The sequence below is a fragment of the Colletotrichum costaricense genome, assembly GCF_030867565.1.
Source record: "Colletotrichum costaricense strain IMI 309622 chromosome Unknown Scaffold_6.1, whole genome shotgun sequence".
NCBI classification, from domain to species: domain Eukaryota; kingdom Fungi; phylum Ascomycota; class Sordariomycetes; order Glomerellales; family Glomerellaceae; genus Colletotrichum; species Colletotrichum costaricense.
The window spans coordinates 1,853,008-1,875,462 of NW_026848235.1; the positions used below are offsets into that span (position 1 = coordinate 1,853,008).

Consider the following 22,455-nt stretch of genomic DNA (forward strand, 5'->3'; position numbering starts at 1 on the left):
CACACTTGGGTATCAGACTGCCGGCGCATCTCAACACAAAGCCCACGAGAAGAGACTCGGCCCACATCCCCAGCTGCACTTTTTGCGTTGGAAACGTGCGCTTTCTCTGAATATCACATGGGTATTAGGGGAGTTAGGGGATATAGGGTCCTACTCCATCTGACCACATTTATTCAGAGGCACACACCTCACCCGGGGAGTTAAGAATCAAGGTGCGCAGTCGTCGTATTCATTGTGACATGTCGCGAACTTTTCGGCAGGACAAAATCTCCGTTTCTGAACCCACGGCAACGAAGCCGCAAGCAATTCCCCTCGAACTCTGACTCCAGAATTGCAATTGCGGGGAGGAGGCGTACTGGCGATGGCAGACCAATGATTGAAGTATTGCTGTCAGCAATATGCCGCCCGTCTTTATGCAGCATGCTAGAATTCAGTTTCCGCCAGTGGCTGAAAGTCAATTGGGGCATTGAAAGCTATGTCCATGTTGACCTACCTGCGCCAAGCGAAACTTCGCGTATGTGTTGTCGCGGCTCTAGTCGTTGCCGACGTGGCTTCCCACCTATGATCGACCGCGGAATTGAACTGCCCAATATTCTGGAGGGGTGGAGGGGCAAAATATGAGTGCGCCGATCGTGTAACGCAACGAGGTAGCCAAAGTCGAACTATGCACTCACGTGGCACTGCTTCCCCATGATCGTCATTGGCTGATAACGATCAACACCACTCTATTGACACCTCATCGATTTTTGGGACAGGGAGAATTACGGAGTAGTGTCTGGTCTATGAGATACGTGGGTTCTATTCGTAACAGTGTTGTCATACAATCGTGCCGTAAGATGCGAGGAAAACCAATAAGTCATTGATGGATACACAGCATTTGCATCGGAACCAGATAGAGCCGTGAAATAAGCCCCTTCTTTCCATTCAGACAGGGTCAAGGTATCTAGACGCTATGAAAAGCACACCACCAAACTTCAGTTCCGGAAGGTAATCGTCTTGGTCCTCACCCACTCGTCCAGACCAGAGGAGCCGAACCTGCCAAACCCGCTCGACTTGACTCCGCCGTGGGGCAGGCCAGGCTCGTCGTGGACCGTCATGTTGTTGATGTGGACGGCGCCCGACTCAATTTCCTTTGCGAAGCGGAGACCTGTCCGCAGATCCTCTGTGAAGACGGCAGATGTCAGGCCGTACTCTGTGTCGTTGGCGAGCTTGATCGCCTCCTCCTCGGTCTCTACCTCAAAGAGCGCTACGGAAGGGCCGAAAGACTCCGTCTTGTAGATGTCCATGTCGGTTGTGACGTTCTTGATGACGATGGGCCGCAGTCTTGTCTTTGACGTCTGCTCAGCATCAACGTCGCCGGCAACGAGGGCAGCGCCCTTGCTGACGGCATCCTTGACAAGCTTCTTGTTCTTCTCAACAGCCACCGCGTTGATGAGCACAGGCGCATCGGATTGCGACGGGAAGATCTTCTCGATCGAGGCCGACAGCTTCGACTGGAACTGCTCGCTAATCTTCTTGTGGACAATGATGCGCTCAGTGCTCATGCAGATTTGCCCTCCGTGAAGGAAAGAGCCAACTGCGCACTGATCTGCGGCCAGCTCGAGGTTGGCGTCATCCCATACGATGGCCGGGGCCTTGCCTCCCAGCTCCAACAGTACTGGCTTCAGGTTCTCACCTGCCAGCTTTGCGATGATGCGGCCGACGCCTGTGCTGCCGGTGAAGTTGATCTTCTTGACCTCAGGGTGGGCGATGAGCGATGATGTAATTGCAGCAGCGTTGGCCGGCTCGTGAACAATGACGTTCAAAACACCCTTGGGCAAGCCGGCTTCGTGGAAGCAAGAGACCATCTCAACCAGGGTTCGAGGGGAGAATTCTGAGGCCTTGAGAATGGCAGTGTTGCCAGCGGCGATGGGGAATGCTATTGACCTTGCTCCCAAGATGTACGGGGCGTTCCTGATTAGGTGTTAGCTGTTTAATCCCTTACAAGTATAGCTGATATACTGACCAAGGGGCAATAGCGAGGACGACCCCGTAGGGTTCCTTGAGGACCATTGCGCTCACGTTCGGGTCATTGGTTGTTGGGAGAGAGCCCTGGATGGTGAGGAGGCGTCCGCCGACGTCTTTGAGGCAGCCGATGCCTAGACCCAAGATGAACTCTGACCAGCCTGCAGCAGCACCCGTCTCTTCAGACATGACGCGGGCCAGTTCCTCTTTCCGAGACTCCATGATAGCAGCAGCCTTGAGGAAGATCTCCTGACGTTGGCCGAGCGTAGTCTTCTTCCAGCTTTTGAAGGCTTTGGCTGCGGAATCAACTGCGGCCAAGGCATCTTCCTCAGTTGCGCTGCCACACTTGTGAATGACCTTTCCGGTAGCGGGTGATACAACGTCAAAGGTCTTTTTTGCGATGACCTTTTCTCCATCCAGGAAGAAGGGAACAGTGTAGTCCCCAGCTGGGGTGTCACCGTTTGTTTGCGTCGACATGGCTTGAAAAGAGTATGAGAATCGAGCCGAGATTCTTGATAAGGGGTATCGGAACTGAGGTAAGGTAGGTGGAGGCAATGGGAGAACGCAGGTAGGTTCAAGGGTAGGCAAATTTGAACCAAACTCAGCTGAGCATTGGATTCTTATACTGTTGTGAAAGGTAGCCACCCGACCTACGTGGAACACTTTGTTAATTCCAAACCCATGCCCTTTTCGACATGCCGATGGTCAACGCCACGCTCTCTAGTGCCCGGAACCCCGCACGCGGAAAGTGGACGCGGGGAGAAACTCTGAGACGACCTGACTAGGGAAATGCTCACCCTCGATCCTTCGAAACCAATTCTACCAATTGCTTTGAAATCTGCGTGTAAAGCTGGCTTATGTCCCCCGTTTCACCCCAGCTGGAGTGGGCATGGTGGGTCGGTTCCGGGCAGGGACCCGGAGGGTGGATACTACACTTCTCGCCCAGTCGAGCAGCATCCCCGGCCGATAGCCCGCATTGTGCTGACGGTGTTCGCGGGAAGTGCTTGAGAATTGGGACTTTGGAAGTTGGGACTTTGTTCAGATGTGAGACTTTAGCGTCCTGTGTGCAGTCGCGAATCCTTTCGTGCTCAAAACAGTGACGGCGATGCAGCAAATCCAATCCTAATTATCCGTCGCTGGATGAATTCCAAATTTGGGATGAAAGTTGTGACGGAACCTCTGTGTGATAATATCGATCTGACCGGACGTGGGACTGTTGCAACTCCAAATCCGAGGACTTGGCCCCACGTGAATTCCGACGTTCATCAGTCTTCCTTGAAGAGTGGATCATGGCCAAGCAGGTCTCAAGCCGAACGGTCCTAAGACCAGACACCGGATCGGATCCCAGAGTGGTCGAGATTGAGCCGCGGGGAGGAATTCTGGGGTTTTGAGATGCCGGCCACAGTTACCGGAGCGCACGCGTGCCCATATTTCCCCAACTTTATTTGCTAGAGCGCCTCGAGTTTGACAGATGGCGGCGGGCAGAGGCACCTGCTTTGTTACCGGGCCTAAAAAGGTTCCGGAACAGCCACCTAGCGCTCGGATCCGGGATGAAGCATCTCTGCCAAGACAGTGATGGACAGTCGCAATCCCGAAAGTGCATACGATAAGATCGGGGTTGAGTTTCTATAGTACTACTTGAAGCGACGTAGATATCAAGACCTGTCGCTCCATTTTTGAAAGACAGCCGGGTCAATGAAGGGTTGCGATGTAGCCGTTGAGTCTACTTGGAGAACATCGACTGCAAGAATGATCAGTTGCGATCTGGTTGCCTCGATGGGCATCGAGAAACAAAGCCTCGCTCACCTTGCTTAGGCCGTGATCCCGGCATCACAAATTGGACGTCCCGGACCCCTTTCGAGCTTTCAGTGTAAGAGCCGTGTCCCTGGTATACGGCGGGTAGTGCAAGTTCGACTTTCAGAGGCGGTTTGGCCGCTTTCTTGGCTTCGGATTCGGGCATTGCTACAACTTGTAGGTGGTGATGCGATATGGGCGATATTGAAGATGGGCACTAACGAAAGGGAACGACGACTGAGAAGGAAAGCAACTTTTATTTTCTGGAAATCCGCGAGTCAGTCTCTCCACGTAATTGCTCAGGTACGAGTGTTCGTCTGATCATGAGCTTCTAAGACTCTTCGGCAGGTTAATCTTGAGTTCTGCCACGGCCACGGCAGGGAGGAAGGGCCAAACGTGTGTGCAGCAGCAACTGCACACTGCACCTACCCATCCCATGGCCACCATATATGATTAGTCACAGTCCCACGCCTTTTGACCTCAGAGCAGCCACTTAGGCTGGTGCTCACCTGCTTGGTGACCCAATTTTCACCTAGAATTTCCACTTTTGGGTTTTCTGTCTTGTCATCAATGGAGACTTCCTCTTGGCTACTCTATTAATGCAGTGGACAACGTGGGAACAGGTACCCAGATGCAGGGCGAGTGAGGGTGGATAAAGGCAGAGAAAGAGGACGATATCGGACCAGCAGCTATCGTCAATATCGACTCTGGCTATCTCTGTCAATTCAGATTGCTATCTCCTGGGTCGGAGGCTTGGAAGTTGGGGTGCCGGGGAGTATCCCGCCTGTCTGTGCACTATTCTGACAGCAGCCCGGGCACGGTCTGGGCAGATTGGAAGAGCAAGAACAAACAAGAACCGGTACAAGTCGGGTCCGAGTTCCCGATGCGCCTTTCCCGGTTGGGAAGTTGTCATGTGTAAACTGGCAGAATTGCTCAGTACTCTCACAGACTCTGTCACCCACCCCGCCCGCTGCAGAAGCACAGAAGGTGAAGGGCGGGGAAACTGCAGATCGAGCCAGCCAATGGGATGACACCTTTCAGCCATTCACCCCCGTTGGTCCCCCTCCAAAAGTCTAACGGCTGGGCAGGCGCAACGAGGTCCCCTTCCACCTTCCCACTGCAAATCTTGCCTCGCTCCTCAGGTCAAAAATCAACCTTCTTCCCCGCCCTCCGCATTCGGCCGCGCCAGCTCCCACCTCACATCAACAATTCCAACACGCACCTCGCGACACCGGACCGCCGCCCCAGCGAGTCTCGCTCACCGTCCAGGACATCTCCGATTGCCGAGTTCTTCCTGCGAGCTCCGTTCGCACCTCACGCCACGCCCGGCCCGGGAGGGGTCACCCGCGCCCGCCTGTGCCGTGTCTTGTCTTGTCTCACCGCGACTGTCCGTCCCCCGTGCCCTGCATGGACGTCGTCTCTGCCGGCGGGGCGACGCCCGTCTCGCCCACAAGTCCCATGAGCGTCCGTCATGCGCCCAATGGGCCTCCCAAGAGGAAGCACAGCAGCATGGCCCTCGATAGCAGTCCGGGCAGCAATGCCGGTCACGACGATGACAATGGCGAGCCTGATTCCAAAAAGCGCCAGCCCGGCGTCAAGCGCGCATGTAACGAGTGTCGACAACAGAAAGTGAGTCAACCCCCCGGCCAGAATCATGACATGAGTCACCCCCACTAACCATGCTTCCTCTGGAATAGTTGCGATGCGATGTTGTTCAAGACCCTTTCCAGAGCTGTTCACGGTGTAACCGCCTCAAGCTTTCCTGTAAGATTGAGTCCAACTTCAAGCGCATAGGCAAGCGGTCGAAGCACGCCGAGATGGAGAAGGAAATCGACAGGTTGCGACGCAACATTGCACGCGCCCAAAATCAGGGTTACACCGTCGACGAGGACGAACAAGACCTTCAGTCCCCGGTTGCGACAAGCGTGTACACACACACTAGAAACCCTTCCCTAATGGGCTCCGACGAGGCTGTATCCTCGCTGTTGCACCTCAAGAGAGGAGGGTCGTACAGCCTACCACGCTACACTCACGAGCTGGAGAATGTACGCCTGACCGAGGAGTCAGTCAATCAGCTCTTCAGCCAATTCTTCGCATACTACCACCCTTTCTTGCCTTTCCTCAACCCGCAACAGACGCCTGACCAGTACTTCCAACAACACGCCCTTTTGTTTTGGTCCATCATTTCGGTCGCTGCTCGCCGATATAGCGCAGATACTACGTTGTTGACCTCGATATCTGGACCTCTGACCAGATTGCTGTGGTCAACCATTGGAGATGTTCCCAGCAGCTACTTCGTCGTCAAAGCTCTGTGTCTGCTATGCACTTGGCCTCTACCAACAAGCACGACAAGTGCCGATCCTACGCACATTCTTTGTGGTGTTATGATGAAGGTTGCGACGGGCATTGGCCTACATAGACCAAACCACAGTCAAGACTTCTCCAGAGTATCGGTCGACCTCAACAAAGAGCAGCTGCATGACCGTGTGTCAACATGGGCTGTCTGCAATATTGTGGCTCAGACCATTGGTACTGGCTACGGCCAGCCGGCATCGACCCTGTACGACTGGACTTTGGCTGTTCGACGAGGCGAAGATGGCCCCTTCCGATTGACGCCGGAATTGGAGGCTAGACTCCAAGTCGAAAGATTCTGCGACAAAGTGTCCAAGGAAATGTACAGCAATGCTAGTGATCCTCGCGGGGTTGCCGGTGACGAACATCGAGCCATGTTGATGAGAGTCTACAGAAAGGACTTTAACGAACTTCAGGCGTCGGTCCTTTCGCAGCATCTGGGGCCAATCGTCAACTTACATATGCGAGCCGCAGCACTCCATTTGCGTCTAGCTGGCTTCTTTGACTCGAGTACCACACCTGGCTACATCGATGATCTGATGGGTCTTTGGAGGGCTACCACAAGCTTCTTGGATAACATTCTTGAGGTCGACAAGGTCACATCACCCGGACAGAACTCCCCAGGAACAATTCTGCTTTATGCGACGAATTACATCCAGCAGATGTTGATCGCGGCGGGTTTTGCCCTACTCAAGCTCATGCGGTCGTTCTTTGCCAAAACGATTGATTTCGATCGTGGCCGCAATCTTTTCCACCAGACCATCAATGCCATTCGTGCTACGAGCGTCGTAAACAACGACCTGCAGTGGCGTCTAGCAGAGCTAATGGTGCAAATGTGGAACGGAGCTCGACTCGATAACAACAGCACGGCTTCCTACGACAACGACGATTCACCACTTCTCATTGACGACACCTTACAGCTCAAGGTGCGCTGCCGCCATAGCATGAGTCTTGTATTCGACTCTGTCTGGCGATGGAGGGAAGAATACCAAGCCCAAGGAAGAGGTTCAATTGATGGTAATTATAAAGCTCTATCCCCTCCCCACCCAGTGCTCGAGCCATTGCATCCACGTCTCTCTTCGGTGTGACTGTGATGACTGACCTACGTGCCACCCGAAATAGCCATGAAACAACCTACTAATCCAGACTCAGCGAACGAGTCCTCAGCGTCATCGACCCATTTGGACAGCACTCTCATGCCGGCAACCCAAGGACTGCAAGCGAACAGCCTGCTCGCTGCCAATGGAGCCCTTACTCCTGGCAACTCTGGCGGGATCGGAAGTCAACCACCTAGCAACAGCATGCTGAGCGGCATGAGCTACGGCGAGACCAATTACGATTTCTTTGACCCACAGCATTGGATGCTAGACGGCCTCTTGGACTTCAACTATAATTTTGTGCAGCCACTTGAGGGTGCATAGAAGTCGACAGAGATACGATATGGGAGAGCCACTGCGTTATAACATCCCCACAGGAGTGCGAATGAAGGCAGAGCATATACGTTGGGGCGAGTTTCAAGATCTGCAGATAAGCAGCGGACAGCTCGATCACAGCTTGCCAGAAAGGAGTGAGTGAATGCCCCTTCGGCAGACGTTTGTTAGGCCCCTCCGTTGGGGTCCGGGGATGAGTGACTAGGTTTGCAGCTCTCAGCGATCCTTCCATGCTCCGAGATGCGCAGCATTACTGCTTTGCGACTGCATTGCAACCGGATATATTTGGACCAGCGAAAGACGGAACTCTTTCTATTACGTTATACACCTGCTTTTGCCATTGGTATCCCAGAATGGAAGCTCTCGACCAACAAGCGATTCTCGTTGGTACACTACACTTATTTGCCTCAATTTTTTTTTTTTTTTTACATCTCGGGTTTCCTAGCACAGTCTGTTGATGACGGTATAATTACGCGTATATTCGACAATGAGCTCCACGACATGATCAGGCGATATCGGGTTGCGGCTTCGGCTTCGGCGGTCGTTTTGTACGTTTTCATTTCTTTCCTCGGAGGCTCTAGTGTCTGGTTTCTTTTCTCCTTTCTGGGATCATCAAAGCATTGGCAATAGCGGGTGAAGGTGTAGGTTTCTTTTCCATGGGCACACACTTGCGCAAAAGAACGCTGTGATTAGCTGTAGCTTTGTTTGAAATTCCGAAATAAACAAGATTAATTCAAGCAATTCTCTGCCGTAACACCTGTCGATGCCTGTGTCTGAGAAGACTGAAAACACCCCACGCATACGATGACAACCCCCTCCAATCCTTGGATGTGTCGTCAAACAATGGGGATGTATGAGTGAGGTGTCTGACATGTGTCCAGCGGTGAGTCAGTATTCAGACGATGCCCCCTCTGAGTCTACTTCGAACTACGTATAATCATGACCTCACTGACACCGAGACTGTAGACAATGCGTAGGAACACATGATCATGTCCTTCCTAATTGGACCTTCACATGGGAATCAACCAGCCCAAAGTGCTGTCAAGCGTAACAGGCATCAGCGGGCGTCAGCAGGCGAACAGCTCAACGTCAACGGCCCCATTCATTCCCCTCTGTCAGGAACGCAGTTTGGGGGTGATGATGTCCCTCAGTTCCGCCTTACGATTACGAAGTGGACGAACGATGGTCACGACGGCGATGACGATGGGCACGTTCGCGTGAATGATAGGTTCCTAGACCTGAGAGCATTCGATTGCCAATCATCACATGGAGCAATGAGAGTCACATTGGAGCGGGTATCGAGAGAAAGTCCGAGGACTCTCTTCCCCTCTAGGCCCCTTCTTCTCCTCTGCCTCGTAAAGGGCTCCATTGACCAAGGGAGATTGAAGGCTTTTTCAAAGTAGCTCGGAGGTAGCTCCTATTCGCTAGAGAGCCGCGGGTCGCTTATGTGACGGCCCAACAGGCCAGGCTGATGATGTATGGTCAATGGTACAGGCACACTAGCCAGGTTACCCTCTACATTCATGTTTTGTTCGACGGCCGCAACGTGGCTGTAATGGCGCGGCGGTGGGGAGAAGGAAAGGACAAGCAAGTATCTGACGATTGTGGCAGTCTCCGCCCTGCCTGTTGTACTGGAAGGGGGGTATCATCGAGGAGTCAAAGAGTCAAGGAGGGGTTCTGGGCTTTGCATCTTGTATCGGTACAAGCTTGACAAGTATCTTTCTTTCTCGAGGGCGTTGGAAATATCACCATCGTCGCTTGTTTCATCGTTTGGAAAGAAAATGGTAGGGCTGGCGAGAGGGGCGGCGAGATGATGGGATCATGGGGTAAAGGGGAAGGGGAGGGGGGCCATGGTTCGCTTGGACGAGAGCGAGGGCGTTCATCCGGTATCTCCATCATAGCAGGGACTAAAGATGCCTTCTTTTCACTCCCCGTCGAATAGGAAGGCAAGAATGGACAGGTTTCACCGGTCTAGACACACACCTTTCGTCTACTTTGTCAACTTTCTACTCATGGAATAAGGGGGGCCAAGAGGTGACGAGAGAATCGAACCAGGGCGAAGGCGTGAGGGATGTTGGTCTAGCTGCTCTGATTCGCCGTGTTCTCAACTTTCGTTCGCTCGGCCCTGCGCCCTGTGACTGAGTCCGTTTCGTTCTGGCGAAGGGATCGATATGAGGCACGATATCAGGCAAACGAGTCATCATGGAAAGGGGACGAATCATTGCACGCTCCTCGAGGGTGATGGTATCCTAGCCTGGCGAACAAAGAACCAGTCATGATGGGCTTTACCAACAGCCTGCGGTAAACGCTCCGTAGACGTCTCTGTCTCTCTCGTGGTTCTGCGCCGCCCGTGGCAACGGGAGTGGCGGCCGGGATTAACCTTAGATGATGGCGGGCTGTGTCTTGTCTGGCTACTATTCTCGACCGCGTGGAGGAAGAAGAGGGGAAGGGGGCTGTCGAGTGGATGCGGAAACGATGGCTTCGAGTGTGTGTAACGTATTGATGGGAAGTTCTGCGCTTGTTTGACGCTTGTGGATACGAAAGGAGAAGATGACGGGTTCATGGTGCGCTTCCGTCGTCTATCGTTGGTCGGAGCACGAAAGGGTTGTTCTGTCTTCTGCTTTGGGCGTGGTCGGAAGTCGTTGGGGGCTGTTTGGGTGTTGGTGTTGTTGGCAAATGGTGTTTCTCTCCCACGCAAAAGGGCTTCACAGCCTCACCCGTGGGGCTCGACGCTCCGCCACTTGGAACGCTTTTTTACCACAAGATAGGAATAGGACAGAATAGACAGAATACGAAATAGAAACAAGTTTGACGGGAGGTTGAAATGACGTTTCAAATGCCTTGTTCCTGCAGACAAGCTGAAGAGAGTGCCCGTTTGACCGCTGAAGCGGCGCAGCTGCAGCTCCGGGAATGCTGTAGTTGCGGAAGAGGAGGATTGCAAAAAGTAGCAAAGGATTCTGCACCCCGACATCAGCTCCAATACTGCGGCCGAAATATTGGGGTGCAGAGAGAGACCTCAAAGGCCTCAACACGTGTGTGCTGGAGGGGCTGCTGGCGATGACCACTCGGGCACCCTAATACGCCCTCGCGATAGCTTCTGAAGTTGACCGCGAAAACTGTACACTTTTGGATTGCCCATGAAAATTTTCTTCTTGGCAGCGAGTTCTCCTTCGCCGATACCCGGAGTCGCCGGGGCAGCAAGGAGGGGGCTTTGCAGGCACTTGGCCGCCTTTTCGGGCCTCTGTTGTGGCCTCGTGGATTGACGACCAGTCAAAACAACGTGATCAATGAGCTATAAGGTAGAAGGCCAAATCGAAAGAGAATGCCTTGCGAGGCGTTATTCTCTACCAAGAACAACATCGCTCAAAATCCGTCACCAAACTGTGCCGACGTAACCATATTCGTTCAACGAGGGGTAGTATCCGTAGTGATGACCAGTTCAGTGCTGGGAGTGGGCCAGACTGGAAATTGACTCAACACCGCCCTGCCCACAACTCGAGATCGGATGAGAGAGAGAGAGCTTCCCCGGTAATGTACACTCGAGTTTCTTGTACAGATTAGAGTGCTGATTATCCCCACAGAGGCGTAGCGAGAGCGCGCACACCAGCAGCGGCTTTTGAAACGACCGGAGCAATCGTTACGGCCGTTGGTTGTAGCCTCGCAGTCAACGGCTCGGGTAGAGACATGATACCGGACAGCGATGAGCAGCATTGGGGGCTGAAATTAATTGCCGAAGGTTTTGAGATGGTATTCTCCCCCTCTTCGTATGCCCATCCTGCAGATGGATGAGGTCGTGTAGTGGTGGTGGCGGCTGCGCCTTTTGCGAATCTTTCAGACCATTGTCTGGTTCGACATTCCCACGCAACCACAAAGCTTGACCCTGGAAAGGGGGGCAGAAGGGATTCCTTTCTTTCCTCGGGGACCGTTTTGCCGCTGTTCCAGATGCGACATGGAGAAAGATGTTCTTACGGGCGCAACCGGCGGAGGGCCTAACGCCCACCTTTGTCCACACTTGACCACTCCTGGCAGCTCTTCCACAGAACCACCGCGGCTTCCAGTATGTCCACCCCCTCTCCTGAACGGCGAAGTCCCGGAGAATGTCAATCCATGACAACTGCAGAATCTCGTCACGCCGCGGACCGGTTGTGCCGTCCTTGATTCGCGGGAGCCGGGGAAGATGGTAACAGCAGGTTACCGTGTAAAGAGGACCACCATCACTGAAGATAGGTGGTTTGCCTCGTTTCTCCAATGGTTGACGAGCAGGCAGACACCACAAATACAAGGCGCCGCCCCCCAGGAAGTATTTGTGTGTATGGAAACCTCGCGTGGGTGTAGCAGGGCTTGCCTATGGGGATTTCAGATCAGCGTCCGACGGGGGAGGGGGGGGGGGGGGCGAGTCCGTCCGGTTACCCAGTTGTCAGCTACCATCGCTGCGCCTTTTTCCAGAATGAGTAACTGTGATTGCCTTCATTGAGCAGTTCTTCAGTGAGAATAAAGCTGCCCAAGGTCTAGGATCAAGTACGGATTTCCATGATACACGCTTCTAGCCGCAAAGAGCTCATGCCCTGGAAGCCGAATGGACGCCCAAAAACCCAGCGTGGAGCGTACCCTGTTCCGCATGTGGCCGGGAGAGACCTTGAAAGAGTGGAAGAAATCTCCTGGTGTATCTCCTTGTACCCTCGGGCTTTTCTCACGGTGCCCTAGGAATGACCAGCAAATCCTCGTCCAGGGGGGGCGTTAGACTTCGTTGATTGCAATGGAATGGATGGTGGAGTCTCGGGGCTGCACGGTGCAGCGATGGCAAGCGTCATCGAACCACTGCCCACTGGAAATCTCGGACGGAAAGCTCACATGGCGAGCGGCAAGATCGCTGTCAGTCTGAGCGTACTTCGGTGCCTCGGACGGACACCTCTGGTCAGGGTTCTCGAATCCATAGCATGGCTTGGCATGAAGATGGAGGTTGCCACGTCCAGACAGTTTGTCACCCCGTCCAATCAAAGGAAGTTCGTTTACTCTCGGCTGGTTTGATGCTGTTTTACCGCCAGAATGTGTTGACTTGCTTGAAGACGGACCGAGACAATTTGCAGTACCAAAACCCTAGCAGACGATGCTTTGCGGTGGATACCTGTTTCCTGGCATATCCAGTAGGACGCTTGCCGGAGACCAGCTGCCTTCGCGACCCGAGAGACCGGAAGCGCTCAAAGTGCATGACAATGCGCAATGCAACGCAAACCAGAAATTCAGGCGAAGAAGAGGCAGTGTTGGCTTGATTTGGACCTAGGTTGTGAATATGGACGACCACAACCGCGTCAGGGACAGTTACAGACGCGACCAACGGCGTGATGAGGCAGTGACGACCAATGGGGGCGACGAACTATGCGACCTGGGCGCTAAGAGCGTAAAATTCCAGGGAATGGGGATACGGCCAGTTCCTCATTAGGCTGTTTGCGGCCGGTAAGGTTTTCCTTTGGAAAAGTCGACGACCAGAGAAGCGACCATGAGCAGGGAGAGTTGACCTCGGGCTTGCAGCCATGTCGCCTGCTTCTGATGTCGCACCTCGGGACTCATCAAGCGGTCGTTCCTACAACCGAATGGGAGATATCATGGTAACGACATGTCGAAGAGAGTGGGACTGAGAGGCTAAGGCGGCACAGCGGTCTCCTCGAACCTCAACGTGGCACGGGCTGGGGGGCTTAGAAAGGCCAAAGGATCAGACTGCACCTCAGTCTTCTGTTTCGGCATCTATCCATAGAATGGCGATCTGCAAGGTACCATCGGTCTGAGGAACGTGAGGAAGGGCCGGCACGCGAAGGCAGACGGCCTCAATCGTCTCTCCTCGAGGCAGAACGTACAGGTTCAGCTTGACTTGGCTCATCAAGGATGCGTCATGGCTTCCGGTACAGTACCCGCATCTGGAACCATGGGATCGAGGAAGGGAGCGGCCAGGAGCAACAAAGTTGGGGCACGTTTCTGCAGCAAGGCGCAGGTGGTGTGGAAGAATGCGTGTGATAGCAGGTAGCTACGAGGCAGCGGCGTGTGAAGTCTGGAAGAATGTGGGTGGGTGTGTGATATCGCGGTTAAAAAGTTGACAAAGTTGCGTTCTGTTGACCTTGCGCTGTTGGGGATGAAGTCTGGCCGCTTGTTGGAAGTGAAAATGGTTTATCTGGGAGTCACTAGCGACACCATGAGTGGTTGGATGTGCTTAAGCTTCAATTCGAAAGAACAGACGCGCGCTAAGTCCGAAGAAAGGGATCGGCTTCTGACCAGTGAGGTGTGCTCGTGGAAGTGGAGAAGGCACGGTAGGGGTAGGGTGAACCAAAAGGGAATCGACGGTAGGTACGGAGTACGTACCCAAAGTGGGAGGGGAAGATATGGGGGGAGGGGTGTGATGGGTAGTATAATTGTGGCCTCAGGCTTCAGACTTATCCCGGTGGCCCTGACGAAATGCCTCCGAGGCGAGCCAATGATAGCCTTTAATGAGGGTGGGCTGTATCTAGTTCTGACGCTAAAGTAGCGCGAACCAGTCTGTCGGGTCCGCGCTAGTACTGTGTAAGGATATCCCTGACGACCAAAGAGATGAGAACTGAGCGTATTGGCTCAGCGTCCGTTTTCCCCCTCCCTCTCTGCAGCAAAGTCGCGTTCCTCTCCTCTTGTTTCGCACCGGCGGCCATACGTGGCTATTGTTCTTTCCTGCTCAATCAAAAGGCATGGTCGAGGGTCTCAAAGTTGCATGCACCGTAGTCAATATCAGCCCATTCTTCCCTTGCCTTGTGGCAACTCACCCTTTTTTCGAACGAGCTTCAAGCCAGGCAGGGGGGAGGGCATGAACGCCGGCTGTGTGGGGGCAGGCATGGCATCAACCGGTTCTTCAGAAGTTCAGAATCGAGTCTGTGATCGGGACCCCCCTCAATTCGGCTTCCATCCCCATAGTAAGACATCAACTGTACGAAGGTACGGGCGGGATACTCCGAGTATTCACAAAAGAAACCAGTGTCTGTGCCGGTCAGCCAGATTATGCGGCAACCCTCTCGTGGCACGAAATGGATCTCAGATCGTGGCGGGCGGCAGCTTATGCCTATGGACCCTCCAGATCGAACGGTTCCCGCCTCTTCCCGCTCGTGTGTCCAATCCTCTGTCGCCTTTATTGTGAAGTTGCTGGTCCCGTGTCCATCAAGCTTGTGGGGACTGCCCAGTTCAAAGCAGAGTACTCCGTATGCCATCACTGCCTTCACTATGCTAGCTTGGATAGGTGCGTATACCAGGGTGCATGGCCTGGCATTGTACGAAGCATGTATGCTTGCCTTGATCGACAGTGGCTTGATCGCATAATAATCGCCGTGGCCAAGGAATGGGAATAACATGGAGACTCAATGCCATGGTGGGAGGCGAGAGTCGAGACAATGTGAAAGCTTTGTTCCACTGGCGCGTGTTTACCGATGCTGCAACAAGTTCTGCACGGGCAAGGGAAGCCCCCCTGACTCTTTTCTTTTTTCTAACGAGCCATGGCCTGACATGAGCATGTCTCTCTGGACGCTGGGAAGAGAAGAGCAAGGTAGTCCAGAAAGAAGGCAATTTCAACGACGAGTACCTAGTTCTCGGATAACAGTTTAAGCAATTCCATCCTGAAGGGCCCAGGTTCTTCCAGTGACTCCAGCCCACTCCAGTGCGGTCCAGTTCGGTGCCCACTCAAGCAATGTCCAAGACTCTAAGTTGACGGGACGCGTCCCGGTCACACCCAGCGACGGGGAGTAAAGGTCGACAAGCGAGGCCTACGAAAACTGAGCCCCCGCTTTGTCCGAGGAATTGCAGCCTCAAAACCCACACGCCCAAACATCAGAGGTCTATCTTAGGGATACCCCCCGCCACCCCTGTCTCTCGAAGATTCCCACCTGGTGGTGCTGGGGGCAGCTGGGCACTGGCCGTTCTGTTCCGCGACTCTTGGCGTAGGGCGGGCCTGAGGTGACCAGACCTTAGGGCAATGCAGATTTCGGCAACGGTACCCTTAGCTATCGTAAGGGTCCCGCCCACGAAACTGATAGCAAGTAGGCAAATGTGACAGATATGAGAGAGAGGAGAGTCACAGTATAATGTACCTTGGGAAGTGTCGCCGGAAGAGATTCTAAGTTTCTGACCTATCATTGAGTCAAGGTTTTCACAAGTGGAAAAGGATTTGGTGGTAAAGACACATGTCAGCTCTTAGACTCATTGACCATGTGATGATTAAAATCAAGGCAACAATGCGCCGGTTAGGAAGAGTCAGTTATCTGAATGCTGAACTCCAGGAAACTGGACCTGCCTGGACTGGAGAAGGTGAAGGAGCGGACCCGGCTCAAGGACGGCACAGTTGACGCACGCAGACAGACGGGTAAGGTAGGTAGGCAGGTACCTACTTACTTGGGTACGTATAGGTGCGGTACGTCGCATGTGTCGAATGGAAGGCAGGCACGCCGCACAGCAGGAAGTCAAGAAGGCAGAAAGGCCGCAGGGAGTCGGGACGGAAGGAAAGACTCACTCAGGACCTAGACGAGAATGGGAATAAGCAGCAGAATGAGAATTAGAATGAGAATGAGGCAGGCACACGCACGATACGTACCGCAAGATGAACGTCCCCACTTGCCTTTTCCTACCCCCGGCTTTCCCAGGTTGCCGACCCCGTTGCGGCCGCTCATGGAGCCAATCACACGGTTCATGCAATGACACCCGTGGACTCGGCCGTTGTCCTCTGTTGAGTCTCTTTGGCTCGACCCCCGAAGTACAGACGGAGTCCATGCTCACCTCACTCACACATCCTTTGCCTTCCCTCTCTTCCTCTTTCTCTCTTCACCAACCCCCGTTTTGAAGTCGACCCGGACCCGAAACGCCGACCAGGGACAGCTCCCGACATCGAGTGTAGCACATCCTCACAACTTCCTTATTTTTCTTCGTTGATTATTTTACTGTGCCTTTTTTCGCGAGTTTGATTACCGGGTCATTCCAGCTACCGTAAGCGGATGGACATTGCATTACCTGAGCCCCGGAATTATGCTCCGACATTTTCAACCTCCACACTTGTTAAATAATTGAACTCTACATAATACGCCATCGCCTCTCTTTGACACATATCACTACACCTTACCGACTGGCACTCGCATTGTCATGCCTGCCATCGCCGGGAAATGGCTAACATTTCTAAGACTTCCTCAATGCTATACTCTGTCCGCATCTCTCTCCAATCGGATCGAGATGCACTAAGAGCAGGGAGTTCACCCACTAATATAGCGTCAAGATCGATTTGATTCCTCTTTTCTCGTCTATCAACTAATCCACCACGGGAGCAAACCCGTATCAGTCCCGTCCCGGGGCAACCCCGTTGTAATGGTCCACGTCAATCTTGGCATATCTGGGTCCTTTACGTGCGTAACTACGTGCGTAATGTGCAACTCGGACGCAGATTGATAGCTCCCAGACGTCACAATGTCACCCGTTCTACTACAGTCACCCACACTTCAATCCAAGTCTGTATTTCTCCCACACCAAACACAATACCCTTCCAGCATTTAGACTTGATAACATTGCTTTTCGAAAACACAACTCCGGTAAGTCCATCTCGATTCTGCACTTTCCAAAGTACAGCGAGAGCCCTACCATCCACTGTAACCTCCGGCTGGCGGGGTTGTCCCAAGTAACTGGTCCTCGTACTGTGTATGGGGGAAGAAAGAGCCGAGTTATCCCACAACCCCAGCAGGAGTTAGCCTGTGCCCGTGTCGTTTCTTCTGCTACAGCTTCCGTGCTACACTACTTCCTTGATGCCGCCTTGTTGCCCAAGTCTGTCATCTCGGATACTGACTACCAGTACACAATGCTATCAAGGATCATGGCCTAGGTAGACAATGCTTTCCGCCCCCATCCGAGTACATTCATCATGGCTCAAGGGAATCAGAGCAGCGGAATCGACGGGTTTTTTTTCTGTCACGCTGAATTAGACCCCATTGCCGATCCTAATCCCTGACATGCTCTGCCTTACAGCTAGAGAGAGAGAGAGAGAGAGAGAGGGAGAGAGAGGGAGAGAGAGGGAGAGAGGAAAAGAGAGAGAGAGAAAAGCTGTGTACCGTGCACCCGTACGATCTAAGATCCATCAGAGAAGGCAGCACATCTGGCGCAGGTCAACGCTCATCCCCCCCCCCCCCTCCTTTGGGATTCTTCGCCCGCGAACGAGGAGCATCACATATCGAGCGTCTCCATCGCCAATGGACGTTTAATATATTCTAGACCCCATCTACCTACCTGTCCGCGCCATTCACGTAAGTACAAATCAGCCCAATAACTTTGCTCCTTCTACTTTACGAAGTCCAGGTAGCCGAGTGAGAGGAAGATGCTGGTAGGCCTGGATGTCGAAGCACACAGGCTCCAGAAAACAAAGACGTATCAATGTCGGACGAGCCAGGCCATAGAAATAAGCGGTTGTCCTCTTCACTCTGTACTGCGACCGACTTATACCCTTCGCCACTCTCATTGGTACCTTCAAATAATCGAGAAGTGCAAGACTAGGTAGGTATGTATGCTCCGAGGCTCGGACTCACTATCAAGCTCTACCTACTATGCTGAGCCTTGCTCTATCAGTCGTTCTCTTCCCCACCCGTCCCACACCTGTCACCCATTTAGGCGCTGTAAGGCGGCCGCACGGAAAGAGACAGATGTGAGACAGAGCAAACTACTCTACTGCGTACGGAGTACATTGGACGAGTTTCTGGGAGACTGGTAGACGTCCTGCTCCGGTGGGCTGTAACATCGCTACGGATACAGCCTACTGGGCTGGACTGGGCTGCATCTGCGAGTGTGACTGTCATGTCATTGGGACTGCTGCTGCTGCTCTGCTACTACTCTATCGTGTATGTAGGTATGTGTGAGGTGTGGTTCTTGCTGGCAATGGTAGCCTCTCAGAATCTTTCGCTCTATCCCCTGCTCTTTCTCTTTTACCCCCATCCATGGAGTTGTGGATACACACGCCCCATGCCCTTTTTTCTCTCTTTCCCTCGCTCTATCTGGTCTTTCCAGACACACGCCCCCCCCCCCCCCAAGCCCCAAGACAAGACCCCAAAGCTGCTCGGCCGACTGAATCGACCCGCATCTACAGAGTTGCACTACTGCGTACCCGTACATACCAGCCCCGGGCGGCTATCGTCTGCGAGGAACCACCCACACCCATGCCCCCGCATGCAAGTCTGTCTCTGTCTCTGGTTCTGCCTCTATCTGTCACCGTCTCTTCTGTCTGCTGTACTGTGCTTGTCCTGCCTGTCCTGCCTAACCCCTCCTCCTGCTCTTCCTCGTCTCCTGCTCTCTTGGTCTGTGTGCCGGCCCTACCTACACCTACCTTACCTTCCAGACTACAACGGCCTCATGTACCTCGTGTACACTATCCTTCCCCCTGTCCCTTTTCTCGAACCCTGGCGATGGTCCCCGCTGCTTTCTATCCTGGAGAGTGGCACTCGTTCAAATCGTCTCGACTGGCAGGCTCCCCTTGCGAAAAAATACAAACCTTTGGATCGGCACCATCGCTGTCCACTTTGCTCGTCATTAATAGGCCGCGGCCATCTCGTCCTCGCGAGGCTCTCTTCTCATCCATCCCACTTGACAAGTCCAATTACGGAGAGGCAGACTTCAGTGACTCTTTGAATTCTTTATTACTGTCCATCTCCCCCCTTCTTATCCTCCTATAAGACAAGACAAGCTTCACACAACCATAAACTATCAAAGCTCTTGCCCACATCCAAGTCTTTGGAATATCCCCATTGCCACTTACACATCACCCTCCACAACAACACTTTCACTTTCACATTCCACACCTACCTCGATTGTCCACAACTCCTCCTGGTCATCCACTCGATCATGGCGAGCCAGAACTACGTCGAACAAACCACTATGCATTCAGACGGAATATCAGACCCCATGCCCAGCAGGCGCACCTCGGTGGCACAGCCTCCTACCACAATCTACCCAGACCTCAGAAGCCCTCCATTTGCTGTAAGTCGACATATATATCCTTGAGTGGCTCCTCAGGCTTGTCTGACAGATACAAGGTCACAACTTTCAACCATCAGCCGCAACTCGGTGAATCCCACATGTTGACTCCAGTATCTGGTGGCGGCTCGCCCTGCATGCAACAAACAACAACTCTTCCCCAGTACCCATCAGCGATGGCTCCTATGCAGCCCCAGTCCAGTCCTTCCGGATCCTCCAGGATGGCTTGGCATAACACTGTTGCCATGAGTGCTCCTCAGAGCCAGGTTGGCTCTCCGATGGCCATGAACCCTCCCACAACCGAGAGTCATTTCGAGATGAACTACATCCAAGCAGAGCCTGAGCACGAACGCGAACCTCCTGAAGACTACTACTTTGGTAACTACACAGTTTCCGCGCAACCTCAATCGGACCAGGGCTCCATGTCCCCTCAGATGCCACCCCACGGCTACTACATGTCTCAACCTCAGCAGCAAATGATGCAGCCGCAGCCTATCATGGGCGAGCTGTCCATGGGACAAATTCCGCATCCTTCGCAAGCCCAGGCACAGTACTATGCCCAGCCGCCGACTCACACTTGGGTAGAGGACTCCGATATCACATCCTTCAAGTCTGAAGCCACCAGAAGACGTTACATGGGATACGCCCTTCCAAGCACACAGATACAACGCCCCGAGGTCGTTCGAGGACCTACCCGAGCCCGTCAAAACAACCAACAAGCAGCGGGCCGGTGCCAAAGATCTCCTCGCGTTAGAGGTCGAGGGGAACAGTCCGAGGCAGAATCATCTGAAGAGCCGACCGCCGATGACGAGATGGCGCATATTGACTCGCTCCCTGATGAATTCGTCGTCAAGCCGGAATGCCCTGAAGACGTCGCCTTCCTCTTCCATCGTCAAAGGGACATGATTCTCTCAGGTAACAAGGGCACCGGAATGTGGGAAGTCATTGCGGGTGAGCACAGAGAGAGGTTCGGGATGACAAGCTCTGCTGCACGTTTGCAAATGCAGGTGACCAGAGGAAGATCCAACTTTCTGGAGTGGTCACTCAGAGATGTAAGTCACCTTCATGGTGTTGGGATATTTTTGTGAGCAATATAACTAACAAGATACCAGAGACATAAACTCAAAATGGCGTTCGATCACGTCGATGCTTACTATTTCAAGATGGTCCATCGCAAGTTTAAGGAGCTCGGCGGCGGACAAACAACTGCGTGGGGCGCAAGCGACGTTGAGTACCTGGCAGTCGAGCGTGGCATGGTAGATTCTGGCTACACAGCCGAGCCTACTACTCAGCCGGGGAAGTCGCGGAGAACAAAGAAGCAGAAAACCCGCCTGAGAAACCTCGCCACGAGCAGCGCTGTCCTGCTTGACGACACAGTCGACTTACAGCAGAACCCAGAGCAGCGACAACAGATACTCGATGAAATATATGAGTACCGCGGCGAGGATCCCGAAGACGGTGTCGACGAAGAACCCATATTCAAGACGGTGGCCAGAGCTCGCCCACGCGGCCGCCAAGTAGAGATCAAGATGGAGGAGGAGAGCCCCGAGGAAGAGACGGCATCCTCGTCCAGCAAGTCCAAGGGCAAGCAGCCTGCCAAGAAAAGAGCACCAGCAAAGCCTAGGGCCGTCAGAGCACGCGTGGCACCCAAGCCCAAGTTGGCCTGAAGAATCGTCGAGGTTCAGACAAAATCTACGACGCACAAATCAACACCACCTGTGATGGTGACCTTCACTTCTTCCGACGGTAGCCTCCTACGAGGTTGGCCCTAGCATGCTATTCCCAAGCCCAAGCGGCTGTGACGACGTATAGATTGTTCCTTGTCATTTTGCATTCTGTTTCCTTTTGTTTTGGTCTTGGATTTCTTGTTTTGGCTGAAAAGATACCACTCATTTCGTATGGTTTCTCATCCTGGGAGGGAAAGGAGGACGACAGGCGGCAAGGGCTCTTCTGCGTTCCGCATATCATTATCTCGCGTACCTTTAAATTTCACTGTCTATATTCATGTATGCCATTTGCAACAATTACTTAAAAACATACACTCATCAAATATCACCTTACATTGAACCCCTGTGCACACAAGGCCAACTACATCAGTCGCGAGCTTCCTTCGCCATCGTCGCGAATCTTCCATGTCGATGTCCTCAGCCATTACGAATAGGCTGCCTTGATACCTACCGATGCTATTACCCGACGACGCCGTCCAATCCGCCTGCCTGTCATGACACTGTGGGATGGGCCAAAACTCGCAACTCATCTATCTCCAGGCAGGATTTCCGAGTTCTCGGGACCAAGGCAGCATTCGCACTCGCCGACGCGCCCAATGTAACGAGACTACGCTCGGAGTCGTCTCATGACCATGGACTGGGGGAAGACAGCTCATCTACCCGTACTTTGGCCCATTCATGCCATCGTCATCAGGATACGCCAAGAGAAATAAAGCGACTTGTTCTCCTCTTCTACTGCTACACCACTGTCGAACAGCAATTACGACGACGTTGAGAGACGAGTTAGCACGCCTTGTTCGTCACATCAAACCCATGTTCATGCTTCATGTCGGGCTGGAGGGAGGGTCCCGCCGGGGGGGGGGGGGCTAGCCCTCTTCAACGGGCGCCCCGTCCGTGCCCTCTCTTCCTCCTGCCCCCCTACTGCCCAGGAACGGGCGAAGGCGAGGGTGATTGGGCTGTGGGAAGGGTATGAACGACCCGGAGACCAGGAAAGGCAGACCAGATGGCATGGAGGGAGAGAAGAAAGATGTGCCCTGCGCTGCGGTTGCGGGTGTGGCTTTTCCTCAACGGCGGCGCGGGTGGTGGTGGTGGATACCCACACCGGCAAGAAAAGTACGCTATAAAAGCACCCGCTTCGAGTTCTCATACGA

At 53.4% G+C, this 22,455-nt stretch overlaps 9 protein-coding genes across 9 annotated transcripts; 5 read left to right on the forward strand and 4 right to left on the reverse strand.

Moving 5' to 3' along the window:
- Nucleotides 1–974: 974 nt before the first annotated feature.
- On the reverse strand, nt 975–2,481 carry CCOS01_06826 (aldehyde dehydrogenase; the record flags this gene model as incomplete). Its single annotated transcript, XM_060454994.1, has 2 exons — nt 975–1,953; nt 2,006–2,481. 2 exons carry the CDS (start codon nt 2,479–2,481, stop codon nt 975–977), a joined length of 1,455 nt encoding a protein of 484 aa, XP_060314694.1.
- A 1,178-nt stretch (nt 2,482–3,659) lies between these two features.
- Nucleotides 3,660–3,964, reverse strand: CCOS01_06827 (uncharacterized protein; the record flags this gene model as incomplete). The annotated part of the gene is made up of 2 exons (XM_060454995.1): nt 3,660–3,745; nt 3,811–3,964. 2 exons carry the CDS (start codon nt 3,962–3,964, stop codon nt 3,660–3,662), a joined length of 240 nt encoding a protein of 79 aa, XP_060314695.1.
- Nucleotides 3,965–4,887: 923 nt separating this feature from the next.
- On the forward strand, nt 4,888–7,571 carry CCOS01_06828 (uncharacterized protein; the record flags this gene model as incomplete). The annotated part of the gene is made up of 3 exons (XM_060454996.1): nt 4,888–5,427; nt 5,496–7,167; nt 7,273–7,571. Coding segments are annotated over 3 exons (2,511 nt in total), but the record flags the coding sequence as incomplete, so codon positions are not given.
- A 992-nt stretch (nt 7,572–8,563) lies between these two features.
- CCOS01_06829 (uncharacterized protein) lies at nt 8,564–9,291 on the forward strand (the record flags this gene model as incomplete). Its single annotated transcript, XM_060454997.1, has 2 exons — nt 8,564–8,979; nt 9,075–9,291. The coding sequence occupies 2 exons, from the start codon at nt 8,564–8,566 to the stop codon at nt 9,289–9,291; spliced, it is 633 nt and encodes a 210-aa protein (XP_060314697.1).
- Nucleotides 9,292–12,615: 3,324 nt separating this feature from the next.
- Nucleotides 12,616–13,554, reverse strand: CCOS01_06830 (uncharacterized protein; the record flags this gene model as incomplete). Its single annotated transcript, XM_060454998.1, has 3 exons — nt 12,616–12,954; nt 13,137–13,161; nt 13,433–13,554. Coding segments are annotated over 3 exons (486 nt in total), but the record flags the coding sequence as incomplete, so codon positions are not given.
- A 1,859-nt stretch (nt 13,555–15,413) lies between these two features.
- Nucleotides 15,414–15,719, reverse strand: CCOS01_06831 (uncharacterized protein; the record flags this gene model as incomplete). Its single annotated transcript, XM_060454999.1, has 1 exon — nt 15,414–15,719. One exon carries the CDS (start codon nt 15,717–15,719, stop codon nt 15,414–15,416), a length of 306 nt encoding a protein of 101 aa, XP_060314699.1.
- Nucleotides 15,720–18,117: 2,398 nt separating this feature from the next.
- On the forward strand, nt 18,118–18,321 carry CCOS01_06832 (uncharacterized protein; the record flags this gene model as incomplete). Its single annotated transcript, XM_060455000.1, has 1 exon — nt 18,118–18,321. The coding sequence occupies one exon, from the start codon at nt 18,118–18,120 to the stop codon at nt 18,319–18,321; it is 204 nt and encodes a 67-aa protein (XP_060314700.1).
- Nucleotides 18,322–18,569: 248 nt separating this feature from the next.
- CCOS01_06833 (uncharacterized protein) lies at nt 18,570–19,276 on the forward strand (the record flags this gene model as incomplete). The annotated part of the gene is made up of 2 exons (XM_060455001.1): nt 18,570–18,844; nt 18,877–19,276. The coding sequence occupies 2 exons, from the start codon at nt 18,570–18,572 to the stop codon at nt 19,274–19,276; spliced, it is 675 nt and encodes a 224-aa protein (XP_060314701.1).
- A 169-nt stretch (nt 19,277–19,445) lies between these two features.
- On the forward strand, nt 19,446–21,244 carry CCOS01_06834 (uncharacterized protein; the record flags this gene model as incomplete). The annotated part of the gene is made up of 3 exons (XM_060455002.1): nt 19,446–19,580; nt 19,637–20,629; nt 20,690–21,244. The coding sequence occupies 3 exons, from the start codon at nt 19,446–19,448 to the stop codon at nt 21,242–21,244; spliced, it is 1,683 nt and encodes a 560-aa protein (XP_060314702.1).
- Nucleotides 21,245–22,455: the final 1,211 nt, after the last annotated feature.